This window comes from Sodiomyces alcalophilus (assembly GCF_042370955.1).
Source record: "Sodiomyces alcalophilus JCM 7366 unplaced genomic scaffold ACRALscaffold_2, whole genome shotgun sequence".
Classification (NCBI taxonomy): domain Eukaryota; kingdom Fungi; phylum Ascomycota; class Sordariomycetes; order Glomerellales; family Plectosphaerellaceae; genus Sodiomyces; species Sodiomyces alcalophilus.
In genome coordinates, this window is record NW_027263533.1 from 3,996,280 (window position 1) to 4,009,092 (window position 12,813).

The 12,813-nt window shown below is 56.0% G+C and overlaps 5 protein-coding genes across 5 annotated transcripts; 1 reads left to right on the forward strand and 4 right to left on the reverse strand.

Annotated features, from left to right (window-relative positions):
* Positions 1-25: 25 nt before the first annotated feature.
* ACRALDRAFT_2026072 (uncharacterized protein) lies at positions 26-1,326 on the reverse strand (the record flags this gene model as incomplete). The annotated part of the gene is made up of 2 exons (XM_071020367.1): positions 26-690; positions 795-1,326. 2 exons carry the CDS (start codon positions 1,324-1,326, stop codon positions 26-28), a joined length of 1,197 nt encoding a protein of 398 aa, XP_070877558.1.
* A 1,140-nt stretch (positions 1,327-2,466) lies between these two features.
* Positions 2,467-6,404, reverse strand: ACRALDRAFT_2100689 (uncharacterized protein; the record flags this gene model as incomplete). The annotated part of the gene is made up of 3 exons (XM_071023022.1): positions 2,467-2,577; positions 2,635-3,810; positions 3,894-6,404. 3 exons carry the CDS (start codon positions 6,402-6,404, stop codon positions 2,467-2,469), a joined length of 3,798 nt encoding a protein of 1,265 aa, XP_070877559.1.
* A 1,045-nt stretch (positions 6,405-7,449) lies between these two features.
* Positions 7,450-7,951, reverse strand: ACRALDRAFT_207685 (uncharacterized protein; the record flags this gene model as incomplete). The annotated part of the gene is made up of 5 exons (XM_071022289.1): positions 7,450-7,469; positions 7,557-7,613; positions 7,652-7,678; positions 7,758-7,844; positions 7,939-7,951. The coding sequence occupies 5 exons, from the start codon at positions 7,949-7,951 to the stop codon at positions 7,450-7,452; spliced, it is 204 nt and encodes a 67-aa protein (XP_070877560.1).
* A 446-nt stretch (positions 7,952-8,397) lies between these two features.
* Positions 8,398-9,240, forward strand: ACRALDRAFT_2040701 (uncharacterized protein; the record flags this gene model as incomplete). Its single annotated transcript, XM_071021081.1, has 5 exons — positions 8,398-8,451; positions 8,544-8,657; positions 8,728-8,843; positions 8,955-9,125; positions 9,198-9,240. 5 exons carry the CDS (start codon positions 8,398-8,400, stop codon positions 9,238-9,240), a joined length of 498 nt encoding a protein of 165 aa, XP_070877561.1.
* A 744-nt stretch (positions 9,241-9,984) lies between these two features.
* Positions 9,985-11,024, reverse strand: ACRALDRAFT_2040702 (uncharacterized protein; the record flags this gene model as incomplete). The annotated part of the gene is made up of 3 exons (XM_071021082.1): positions 9,985-10,091; positions 10,218-10,832; positions 10,937-11,024. The coding sequence occupies 3 exons, from the start codon at positions 11,022-11,024 to the stop codon at positions 9,985-9,987; spliced, it is 810 nt and encodes a 269-aa protein (XP_070877562.1).
* Between the last annotated feature and the right edge of the window lie 1,789 nt (positions 11,025-12,813).

Genomic DNA, 12,813 nt, shown 5'->3' on the forward strand with positions numbered 1-12,813 from the left:
ACCCTGGGGATTACATCTTTCCCGTTTACGTCCCTGGCTCTCTCGGCCCACCAGAATCTGGACCCGACACCGCCGCATTAGCACTGGGGATCATAACATTATCGCCAGGCAGCTCGTGCAGCCCCTGGATCCCTTCCATAGCTGCCATCTCGTGCCGCCTCTCGTTGGACGGCGCTTCCACGCGTCCCAGAGTCGTGTCGCCGCCGGGTGCCTCATGCAGCATCGCATCAGGAGACGCCTCGTGCAAATTCCGTGACATGGTAGTGGCGGGTAGTTCGCTACCGTGCGGCGAAAGGGGCGAAGGGCCCCAGGCGGCCGAGCCGTCGGGACCCAAGGCGGGTGCTTTCTTCTCCGAATCTTCGCCTTCCTTGGTCTTCTCGGCAGCTTCCTTGGCCTTGCGACTCTTGCGACGCCAGAGGAGGAAAAAGACCAAGGCGAGGAGAATCCCGAGACCTCCGACGCCGATGCCGACACCGAGTCCAACCTGGAGGGCAGTCGATGGCCCACCGTCCCCTTCTTGGTCACCGTCACCAGACTCCGCACTCGGCTCATTGCTAGCGCCCGTCGTGCCAGTTGCGCTGGTCGATGTTTCGGTCCCCGACGCCGGGCGCCCCGAGGTAGAGGTGCCAGTGGCCGAGGCGGAAGTCTCGGTCGATTCCTCGCCGATGATCTTGACGATTGTCGCGGTCCCTAGAAACGGCGCACGACGCCGACAGTTAGCGTGTCTCCAGTCTCCAAATTACGCACCCGCGAGCTAGGCTACGGAAGAGTCAAAGGGGCCAGGAATCCCATACCCGGAAGTTGGAAAGCCTCGTCGTCGCCGGGCTCACAGTCTCCATCCTCGTCCTCGTTGATGCAGTAAAATAGATCGCGAAACCCCATGCATGCTCGGATGGGTTGGGGCTCGGCCACATTGTCGATCTCGTCGGCATCCGTGCACCACCTGGGACAGTTCAGGCTGCCCCAGGACCGGTCTGTGCAGCCAACTCGGTAAATGGTCGCGTCGGCGAGGTTGTCGGGGTCGCCGCCGGCGGCCATGCATAGCCCATTGCTCAGGCAGGCCCAGCCCGAATGGCAGCAGGCAGAATGTCCGGTAGTGCCGCCGCAGGGCTGGACCTCATTGGACGCCACGGTGCCATCGAACATGTAACAGGCCCTTTCGTCATTGTTGTCGCTCCCTGTTGACTGCGCGGCTGCCAGGGCGGGAGCTGTTAGGGGACTGCTGGCGAGGAAGGCGGCAAGGGCGGACACAAAGAATAGGTGTGTTGTTGGTGACATGAGACGACGCCGCGGCTGTATCTGGCGACTCCTGGCTGGAGACTCCATCCTGACTGGACCAGAGGATTTGTAATGTTGGGTATTTTTGGACCACCTTGATGCGAGGTCACGTCCGGTTCCTTTGTTATATGCTTTTTCCTGAATAGTTCGGCGGCACACGGACACCGGGTGTGGGATGCGATGGGGCGCTCGCTATAATACAAGCTCCGGAGGTCGAAAGCGCAAAAGAGGTGGTGATTCTTTTTGGAGATGGCACGAGGAAGAGCCTGAATACATAGGTAAAATGTCTAGGAAAAAACGATCTGGATGCTGCGCATATCTCTGAGAAAAGCAAGGTCTTTGTTGCGAGCCGAATCGTAATACCGTCCCGTCCCCGGCCCACTCTGTTATCGATTCCTCGGCTGCATCGAGCTTGGGGCAAAAGCGACGGGGACTACCGTTGATTTGATGCGGCGGGGCCCATTTCAATAGTCTTCACCTGAGCTGCCAACATTCTCTCCATTGTATGTAATGACTTGGCTTTGTGGCCCAGAAGCGTTGCATGGAGCGTTTTCGACGACGCAGCAGATCGAATTGAATTGATTGATGGAACCGTATACCGGAAGAGAGTTGTTCCGTCCGAGACTAACCGTTTGGGGCCACTTCGCGTGGCTGAGTGACCCGATACAGGGGTCCATCGGTTCAGGGCGACGGCCGGACCGTCTTGGCTCGTGGCTGAGCGCCTCGCATTGCTGCCCGCCAAGACGAGCATGTGTCATCAGGTGACTGGATACGGTAGAACGTTGGCGCCATAAGAACGGCCACTTATGTAAGCGACTAGAGCTTCTATGGAGATGTCATCAAGTAGGTAAGGTATCAAAGTCCGTGTATTCTCAAGACAAAATATCCCATCCCCTGCCCTGGTCCCGGTCTTCTATGCCTTCCCCTTCGACACACCCGCCTGCTTCTGCTTCATCCATCTTCACTCCTGTCTCCTTCAGTTCAGATGTCCCGCCATGTCATTACAGTAAAGGGGAAGAAGAATAAGCACCAAACAGTCTCCGGTCTTCGGTCCGGTCCCTATGAAGGCGGCCGAAGCAGCACTGTTCCCAGAATCATCTTAACCCGGCCCCCTGCTTCACTCAACCAAGAATCCTTGGCCCTTCCGCGTCATCCAACCACTCCCACGTAAAAGACGTCAACTTTTTTCTATATGGCCCCTGGAATTGGGGGAAGCTCTGACGCGCGCCTTGTGTTCTTCCAAAAGTCCAACGCCTCCACTGTGTCCCCTCCCTTCTCGTCCTCATATGCGAATAGAATCTGCAGAGCAAAGTGTCAGTACATTGTTTATCTTAAGAGAAAAGGGAAAAAACTCACCTCGTGGGTGCTGCTGTGAAGCATCCGAATGTTCTTCCGCGGCACAATATGCACCGCGCCGTTCTCAATGTGCCTCAGCTCGATAAAGTTGGACTCAAACGCCAGGATCCAAGGATAGCTAAGCGCAAAGCTGTGCGGCGTGCCTTCCCAGTCGATCCGCCACTCCGGCCGAGCCCGCCATCCGTTGCGGTTAACAAAGAAGGAGAACTCGGAGTAGTTGAGCAGGAACTCGCCGTTCAGCCGCTCAATGTGGATCGGCTTGACCGTCTCCTTGCGCGCGACAAAGTCGAGGCTCGTGTCGGCCTGGTCGAGCAGCGACTGCGTCTCCAGCGTCTCCAGCGACACCACCTCGAACCCGCGCGCGCACGCCACGCACAGCTTGCTCTTGAGGAAGTGCACCGACGACGACTCGGTCGGGATGTAAAACTCCTTGAACGGCTTGAGCTCGTCCTGGCCCGAGAACATCTTGCCGAACCCCTTCTGCTTCTTGCCCTTGGAGAAAGCGTCCGTCGGCTCGTACACCTTGATCGTCGTCGACAGCGCCGACGACTTGACGCAGCAGACCAGGTGCCGGCCGAGGCAGATGCCCGTCTTGAAGAAGTTGCAGTGGCTCTGGATCTTCTTGGGCCGTTTCGACAGCGCCGGTTCGTTGGGGTCCAGCGCCGACAGCGGGTACGAGTACACCGCCTTGTTGGACAGCACCAGCAGCAGACCGTACTCCTCCAGCACGTCCACCTGCTGCACCTGCGTCGTCTCGATGACCCGCTTCGGCGACGCATCTTTGTTCTTCCGGTCCGAAACGAAGATGCCCGTGTCCGTGCCGTAGATCAACTTGCGTCCGCCGTCGAACGGCGTGGCGCAGTTGACCTGGTTCGCGCCCACAAAGTACCCAGACGAGATCACCGTGGTGTTGAAGAAGTCGGCGCGCGCTCGCAACCGCTTCTGCGCGTCGTCAATATACTGCAGCCACTTTTCCCTTCCGGCTTGGTTAGCTGCGTATAGCGTCAGCTCGTAGCCGGCTTTGCCCAAGTGACGGAACGTAATGGGCCAGCCGTCGCTCTTCTTGCTCTCCTTTGCGTTGTTCAGAGGCAACAAGCCTGATGACGATCTCTTGGCCCCGTTCTGCGGGATCACTTCGTCCATCTCCTTGATGGACAATAGTTCGAGAGGGATAGGCTAGCGGCGCACGATTCGTTAGCATTGATGGATGGGGTCAAAAGAAAAGGGAAAAAAGGGGGGACGGGGCCGGTTCTGCTCACTCTTCGGTATGCCTTGACCTCCTCGCCCTTTCCAGCTTGCTTCACCCTGACGAGGAGAACGGCGTGGTCAAACAAATAGGAGGTAATGTCGTTGCCGGAAGACGAGTCGTGCGGCGCCTTCTTCAGCTGGCTCTTGAAAATGATCTCTCGCCCCTCCTCGGTAAGCCTGAGATCGACCCTCTCGTTGGGTCGGAATCGCAGCTGCTCCTGGAGCCGCCTGAGGTGGAACCGGTTCTCGGCCTTTCCGGATTCGCGGTTCACCCGGCCGAGAAGGTCGCGAATCATGTGGAGCACCTTGGGAATATCTGTCTTGTCCGGGTTCGTCTCCTCGGTGTACTTGAGCACGGCTTCCAGGAGGAGCGGATAGCGGGCCAACCGCGTGGTCGGCTTGGTAAGGTATCCGTTCAGCTCCAGCTTCCGCGACTCCTTGCGCCGCTCGATTTCCTCCACGAACTTGGCAAAGTACGGATTGATGGCCTTCTCGTTCTCGAACTGGTGCTTGGCTTCCAGCTGCTTGGAGCCGTACCAGATGAATGGCTCGAACTGGGGGGCGAATTCGAGGAAGATGTCGCCTATATTGCTGACGACGGGGTCTTTCTGCTGTCGTTCGGTCAGACCCCTTGCGAAGCGTGAGCTGACGAGATGCAGACTAGGGTGATCGATGATGTTGCTGAAAATGGCCTTGACAACCTTCTCTCGCCGGTTGGCAGGGATGGGAGACCCCTTGGATCGCAGCGGGATAATCCAAAAGTCCCGCAGATACTCCAAGTCCTTGACAAAGTCCCTCTCGGTGTAGCAGATTTCCGAGATGACTTCCTGTCTCTTCTTTTCCATGTCATCCACCTTGTCTGCCACCTCGCGGGGCACCGAGTTGATCCAGAGCTTCTGCTCGTCAGTCTGGTCGGCGTCGTCCTCGTTCACCACGGCGCTGTCCTCCTTCTTCAAGCCAGGTCCCATCTTCAGATTCAGTCGAGACACTTGCTCCAGGCGCCGAGGGCAGGCGATCGAGTAGCAGAGGTTGTCGCGGGTACATGTCGGGGAGTAACACTCGGACAGGAGCACAAAGACGCCATTCACGGCCGGCTTTTCGTCTGGTTGATCGGTCAGGGTCTCGCGGAATTGGTACATCTCCGACGTCGAATCTCGCAGACGGTGTTCGTACGTGACGTCGTGGAAGAACTTTTGGGCATCCAGGGCGCGGCCTAGGAGGAGGGCGAGGTTCCTGTCGGTAGTCCTGATGATGTACGACAGCACGTCCACAGCCTCGGCTCCGCTGAAAGCATTCTTGTACGTGAGTTCGTTCTTTGTTCGATCCCCCGTGATAATCTTGTGCCTGAAACACTCGGCCACTCGTGAGAGGAGTGCGGGATATACCAGAGGGGACCGTATCTTGGCGGTCTGGGGACGTTCGCTTTCCATGGATTTAGCCGACCTGCTGATGGACGACCTGTTTGCGACGGTGGTGGCATCGGAATCCGCCGTCATGGGTGTAGAGACGGTCACGGTCGACGCCATGGACATTGACCGGTGGCCGTCCCCCGTCGACGAGGCCATGCTGGTCGTTCTCGTCTGCGATCCGGGCGCGGGCATGGGGTACCCTCCGCTACCATAGTAACCATTGGGACCGCCGGCATTGTAAGGAGTCGGGAGCTCGGTGGGGGCTCTCCTGTTAGGAATGACGCGTCCGCTCATGGTCTGATAGGTGTTTTGTTGGTGATGAGGATGGGAGTTATCTCGGGCCGGTGGGTAGTGGCCCGTCATGGACATGGATCGGTCATCGTGACGTTCGGGAACAACTCGCCCTTGTGCCGTGGTACGTGCCGAGCCAGGACCGTAGGGGGCCTGCTGCCTCATGGGGTTGCCGTATGGCTGCTGCTGCTGCTGGTACTGTTGATATGTACTCGGAGGGGGTTGGTAGTGATGCGGCCTAGGGACCGAGGCGAGGGACTGAGACCGATAAGGGTCGTTCATCATAGCTGGACCTGGTCCTCCCTGGTGGAAACGCTGAGCGGCCGTTCGGGCCCCGGCAGCCTGGGGTGGTGGCGCCCCCCGCGAGTCGGGCCGGGGAGGAGCAGGGCCGTAGGCACGGCGCTGGTGGTGCTGCTGCTGAAGATATTGAGCCTGCGGTGATGGCACTTGGTATCCTCCCGATATAGACCGCTGGCCGGGATACGCATTCGGCGACGGTCCGCCATCCATCATGGGTCGGAGTCTGGGCGATGGGGCGTCTCGATCCATATGGGGCTGAGGCGGGAGCCGTGGCGGCGGTTGCCTTTGCATGGGTGGCATGGGTGGCATGGCGGACGAGGACGACGACATGGTCTGGGTCCTACCCTGGTGTGGTGGCATCCGCGGCATCGGTTGGGGGGGCCCCATGGACGACGACGAAGTCATGGTCTGTGAGCGGCCCGGGGGAGGAGCGGAGCCAAAAATGTCGGAGAAGGCAGCATCTCGTTGGTTGACCGAATGATTCCGAGGGTCACGGAGATCTCGCGAGTAGTAGTCGGACATGATGAATCGCCCTAGACCTAGACATGTACCATGGCCAGAATTAGCAAAACGTATTGTATATCAAGCACGTCGTCTTGTAACTGTGTCACCACAGATGGAAATGTCGGGGCAAGGGAGGGCAAAGGCGGAAGAGAAGGGGAGGAGGAGGGGTTGAAGAATGAATGTAACACGAGAAAGGAAGGAATCGGATTGGGCACAAACAGGTCCAGGGCCTTCTTCTCTCACCTGGAAGCGAAGGCTCGCAAGCCAGAAATGGGCGTGGGAGAGCAAATCGTCAGGCTCGACTGGGCAGGACCAGCGATAGCGATGATACGCGGACGGTTCACTGTTTCGTGAGCCAGCCGCAGTTTCGACGTTATTTTTTTTCCTTGACTCCTTCAAATCTCGTGCGGGGGACGAGAGTCGGACTGCTCGTGTCGGCCCTCTGGGCAACAATCAGATGGCGTTGTTTATGATTGACCTCGTTTCGGGGCGGGTAGAGGCTGACGATGGCTGTTCGGGGGCGGCAGGGGCAGCTCCAAGGCCCAGAACAGGTTCGAAAAATGGGGGAAACTCGGCCGCAGTTCCCGGAGGCCAAGGGGTAACTCGAATGGCTGCAGAACGAGATGCGGCTTGATCGGATATATGCGGACGACGGGGCGGGGGAGATATGGGTGCGTGGTGATCGAGTTGTTCCTGTCAGGTCATCGGAATCAGGAGCGTTAGAGATGCGGCGTCGAGACGCGGATGAACGGTATTGCTAGAAAAATCATAGAAAAATCATAGAGATCATTGTTGTAACAATCTGGACAATCGGGACTGGATTGGAGTGTCGAGAGCGAGGATGCTAAAAAGAAGCAGGCACACTCGCGGGCAATCTGCATCCCCGGGATCCCTCTCGATCCACTTAAACCGACCAGGCTGAATAGGCACTAGGCAAGTCCGGGTTTAGAGGTACCTCCTTATCTACTCCATACCTAAGTACAGGTACTGTACGTTGTACGAATAGGTAAGGAGGATAAGGGGAAATAAAAGGGGAGTTGGTATCACGACCTCTAGAAGCAGGTCAGGTCAGGTCCAGGTCCACTGAAAAGGGCCGAAACGAAGAAACGGAAAAGAAAAAAAAAAAGAGAAGAAAAAAAGAAGAAGAAAAATTGGCCCGGTGACTCTAACGCTCTCGGTCGCGATTATTGTATTTTCCTTTCAGTGTCGACCAAGGCAAGTCGGTAACTGGCTAAAAATGCACCAAGCAATCGGCTTTGTGAAACGGGTCAGCTCAGCTCGCTTGTTGATCTCTATAACAAGACCGACATCAGAGGCCAGGCCTCCTATCTCCTTAAAAAACACAGAAACACGCCAGGCCCCGGGTGTGACGGGTGACGGGTGACGGGTGACGGTACGCCAGTCGTCGCTGGGCTGGGCTGCTTGCTGCGAGTGTCTTGGACGGACCAGGATCAGGGCCTGGTGGGTATGCAGCGGCGGTGATTACAACGTACAATTATCGCGACCTCCGACCAAGGTATCAATGCACGACAGATTCAGGAAGTGATGAAACAAAATAACCTCATGTGCTGTAATGTCTGTAATAAGGCAGGCATGTTGTATGGTAATACCATTTGCCTCGAGGGGAGTGTGTATGCAGATTGCAGTTAGGAGTAGGAAGATATTCCCACGGTTTTGGTCTTGTCAGGCACATGGAGTGGACAGATTGCTCACATGTACTGTGCTACACTGTACAGAATAGGTACTTCGTACGTACCACCTTGGCCGTTGAATGCCTTGAATCAACGACATGTAAAGGTGGGGGCCCCAATCAGAATCATGTGACAATACGCATGACTTGCTTTCTCCTCTGCGTTTCGATGTGAAGCTCCAAGGCCGGCCCACCTGCAGCTCCCTACGGCCTACGGCACGAATACAGGTGACGACGGTGATAACATCGCGACTTCAACACTAACCCAACACGAGCATCGACGTCTATTTTGATTCTTCGCCCTTCGCCCAACATACGAAGATGGTCGACACCGACCCCATTCTCGCGCCCAAATTCGCGCCCTTCGTGGGCATGGTAAAGCGCCCTACCCCATCTCGCCCTTTGACGTAGGCATCGTCTTCGCGCGAGACGAGTCCTGATGCTGACACTACGATACATCGTATCAGGGCGGAATTGCAGGAGCCATGATCTTCGGCTGCATGGGTGCCGCCTACGGCACGGCCAAGTCAGGCATCGGCATTGCCGGCGTCGGAACCTTTAGGCCAGACCTCATCATGAAGGCATGCGTCTCTCCCCTGTTTCTCCGATCATATACCATAACGACTGCTTCTAATACGATTCATCCAACAGTGCTTGATTCCAGTTGTCATGTCCGGTATCATTGCCGTATACGCCCTCGTCGTCTCCGTCCTCATCGCCCAAGATCTCGTCCCTCCCAGCTCCGGCGGCCACTACAGCTTGTTCAGGTCAGCGCAGCCTCCTCTCGATCTTTCCAACCCTCTCCTCTTCTCGCTTCGCCTTGCAGGAGTTTTCGCACACAAGAACAAGGTTGTTACTGACACATGACGGAATTACAGCGGCTTCATGCATCTCGCCGCAGGTCTTTCCGTAGGCTTGGCCGGCCTTGCAGCGGGATACACGATAGGCATCGTCGGCGACAAGGGCGTTCGCGCGTACATGGAACAGAGCCGCATCTTTGTGGGCATGGTCCTCATTCTTATTTTCGGCGAAGTCCTGGGACTCTACGGGTAGGGAGAACCGCAAACACGGGATGCGAGTGTGCACAGCTCATTTTCGCTAACATCTTACCCGTCACTTAGCCTTATTGTCGCCCTGATTCTCAACACGAGAAGTGCCGGTTGAAAAGACGCGAAGAAAAGTACATACGGTCGACCATGGCGAAACGAAACGTTCGAATGACGAATTGGAGACCAAAACACCACTGTATCATAAAACCTGTCAGATCCACAACGACGGGAAGGTTGCGAAGAGCTCCCGTCAAGGGGTCGAGGAGTCTCGAGTCAGGCCGGGTAGGAGGAAACTGCATTATTAATACGGCCTTGTTCTTTTTTTCGTTTGAGAAGAGTTATCGAAACTGCAAGGCGCGGAAACCGCGGAAGACGGACAGGACATTACATCAACGTCACCTGCTCATTGGGAAGTGCATGTTTCGAGAGAAAACATTGACTTCCCAATATAGATATCGCTACATACGTACGAAACTCATGAAACTAATATTCACACCACGGTCGGAGTGTTGCCCGTTGAATCCATCGATTTTGCACCATGATACAGAGCAATATCTGAGAATAGACTAACCCTACATGTGTCAGGTGTGCGCTATTCTCCCCCGGCGATTCAATGGTCGGTTTTCTTCAGGATGGCCTATTGGAAAGAACGAGATGCCAGCCATGTTAAGCTACCTAAAGGAGCTTAAATCGCCATCCCTGTCATGTCGTCCCGTAGAGGTTCATTCTTCATTAATACATTTCACATGACCAAAACAGGGGACCACCAAAGAACACAGCGGGCCCGCAGCAGCGTCAGAAAAGGAAAAAGACTACCCAAGTAGCGAGAGACAAAGAAGGCTTCTTCCGCTGCCGCGATTCAATTTCCCGCCAGTCGACGAGAGAGAATGGGCCGCTGTCCCGATTCAATCTCCCGTCGGGATCGAGTCCAACTGCGATCCCGTTCTTCCCAGTCTCCCATCTGGGCTGTGTTTGGGCGTCAGCCTAACATGACCAACTAGACCAGGATAAGGGGTGCCGGGTGAATATTGCATGGAAGAGCACTTGGCGCGCAGAGGGGAAACGAGAGAGGCGAGAGGGGAAACAACATACTGACGAACCAGTTCCATTGACGATCCTCCTGGACGAGAATCTCGTTTGCCCTCTCGCGAGCCAGTCTGGCCCGTCTGGCTTCCGCCGCCGCGGCCTCACCTACGAGATGGGGGTCTTCCAGCGGACGACGGGGTGCCGGTGCCGAGGAGGAGCCAGGCTGGGAGGAGCAAGAGGAAGAGGAAGGCAGTGATGACGATGAAGACGAGGACGGAGAAGAGGAGAGCAGGGTATTTTCGCTTTCGGCCACGCGCTCGAGGAGAATGGCACGGCGGAGAGACGCCACGGGATCGCCGGCGTTCCCGCGGGCACGACGGCGCGCTACATTGTGGTATGTCGGGTTCGACTGGATGGCGGACCAGGTCGGGATGCGGAACTGGTCTAGTTGGGGGATAGTCGGGCATCGCGGTGGGATGGGGGGGAGGCCTGTTGTGCGTGGCTGGGAGGACGAGGTGGATGTGCGAGCAGGTGCCGAGGTTTGGCCTGGATGGACAGCATCTGGTGCTCCCGGCTGCACCACGTTGGTGCTGTGGCTCGTGGCGGTTGTTCCTGGAGGGGTGTAGGGAGGGATAGGTTCAGGCTGGGAAGCGATCGTGTGGTAGGACGGTGCCTCGGAGACTGGGAGTGTAAAGGCTCTAGTTAGCTCGGTCCTACTCTGCATAGTACTTGGTAGCAAGTATAGACATCGGGTGCACTTGGTGGCCGTTATTCTCTTTACAGACCATACGAGGGGGCTTCAGAGTGGATGGATGCCGTCTCGACATCGTCAGATCTGGGGAAATGGTGGCTTGTTTCTGCTGCGGTGGCCATGGTGGGAGGCGGGAAGCTCGCGGAGACTTTGGGCGATGGCGTGAGATGATGTTTAGAAAGGAGACGACGGCAAGGAGACGACGGCATGCAAGGAGCTGAGACAAGAAGCAAGGGGCAACGCGAAACAAAGGGAATCGTCAGATTCCGAGGTGACGAACCACGTTTGTTATGTACGGAGACTACGGATCCCAGGTGGTTTGATGGTTTGACTGATTGACTGAGCGCTGGAGAAACACCTCCGACAATGCAGTGTCCTTGCTTAAATCCGTACGACCGAATGCTTCCTTTCCAACCACCTCATTCGAGATGGGTGGGTAGTAGCCAGCAAATGAAGCGCGGCAGAGCCAGGAGATATCCTATGATGGGGAAGGGTGCGGAGACAAATGACGACGCATGTTACGAGATATGTGTATTTAACTCGAGCTTACGTTTTTAGGTCCGCGGGTTGATGGAGTTGGAGATAGTGTCCCTCTACCTCCAACTCTACCCAACTTGTACGAATAACTACAGTACCTAGGTACGGAGTATTCGTAGGGTCCTAGGTATTTGTACGTACGAAGTAGGTAGGTACGAAGGTAGGTCGTCATACGTCAGATACGGGTGACGGAAAAACCAAATCGCCGACCGGTAGGGTTGGGGATACTCAAATAAAGCCGAGGTGTCCACAGCTGCCATGTCCGTCAATCAATTCGGCCGAGTCGACAATCACAGCTGCAAAATCAGCGCCCTGTTGACAAAGGCAATTGAACTTTGCTGAAGTCGTCGCCATAGCCGCTTAATGGCTTGTCTGTCTAGGCCAACCGTGTGTTCCCTCGGAGCCGTTTTGTATGGAATCACCGCCAATGGACTCCTCTGCTGCCTCTCTCACGTCCTCTTCCTCGTGTAATACGCGACCCTTGGGCGACCACGGCCTACTCCTTTTCCGCGTCCGTGATGGTTCGTGGAAAAGCGTAGAGAACCAGGGTCATGAAGGAGGGTAACAGTCAACCCCCTCTCAAGTTGTTGTTGGATTCGAATGGAATATACGATCATGCGTCTTTCGGGATGCGGCCCTTCATCCGCGAAACTGGGACAGTTACGTGCAGGATATATTGTTCTATATAACTGCCCTTACGACAATCATGGCTAGCGATTGATCAAGGGATTGATTAATTACATACAACCTCCAGGTCTGTGTCAACAAGCCAAGCGAGCTCGCTTCGACCGAGGTCTGTCGACGCAAATGCCAACCACTTACAACGTACAATTGAACGCAACGGCGATTCCTGCGATGAATCCAAGACGGCCAGTTGCTCGCTTAATTACCGCTGGTTAGCTCGGATGGTTAACTACCGAAACCCATAAAAATTACTCCGCAAGTGCCGGTGTTGATCCAGAAGCTTATGGGGTGCAGATCACCCACTCCCGACCCCCTGTCCCTGGTCGTATATCGACGGAATGGCCCTGATTCGAATAAGTTGTCCGCAACGCCGTGCCACGAGGAGTTTGCTACTTCGTACGAAACCCGGCTAGTATGGGAGTGTGAAATCATCAGAGGGTGCAGCATATCTCTGTGCTGCCATGCGCAGACAGACATACACATGGCGACGACGACAAGTCGGTCGGGCGACGCACTCTGCAAGACGCAGAGGACGCAAAGATTCCATTCAGACGTCCAAAGTGCCGCCAGCACCTGCCGTCCGTATGACGTCGAGGCTGCCTACAAGGATCTGGCGGCTCTCCCTCCACCTCATGATTTCTAGATCTGGTGGGTTACATTGTCTAATGCAGGAGACACCCAATGGCACGA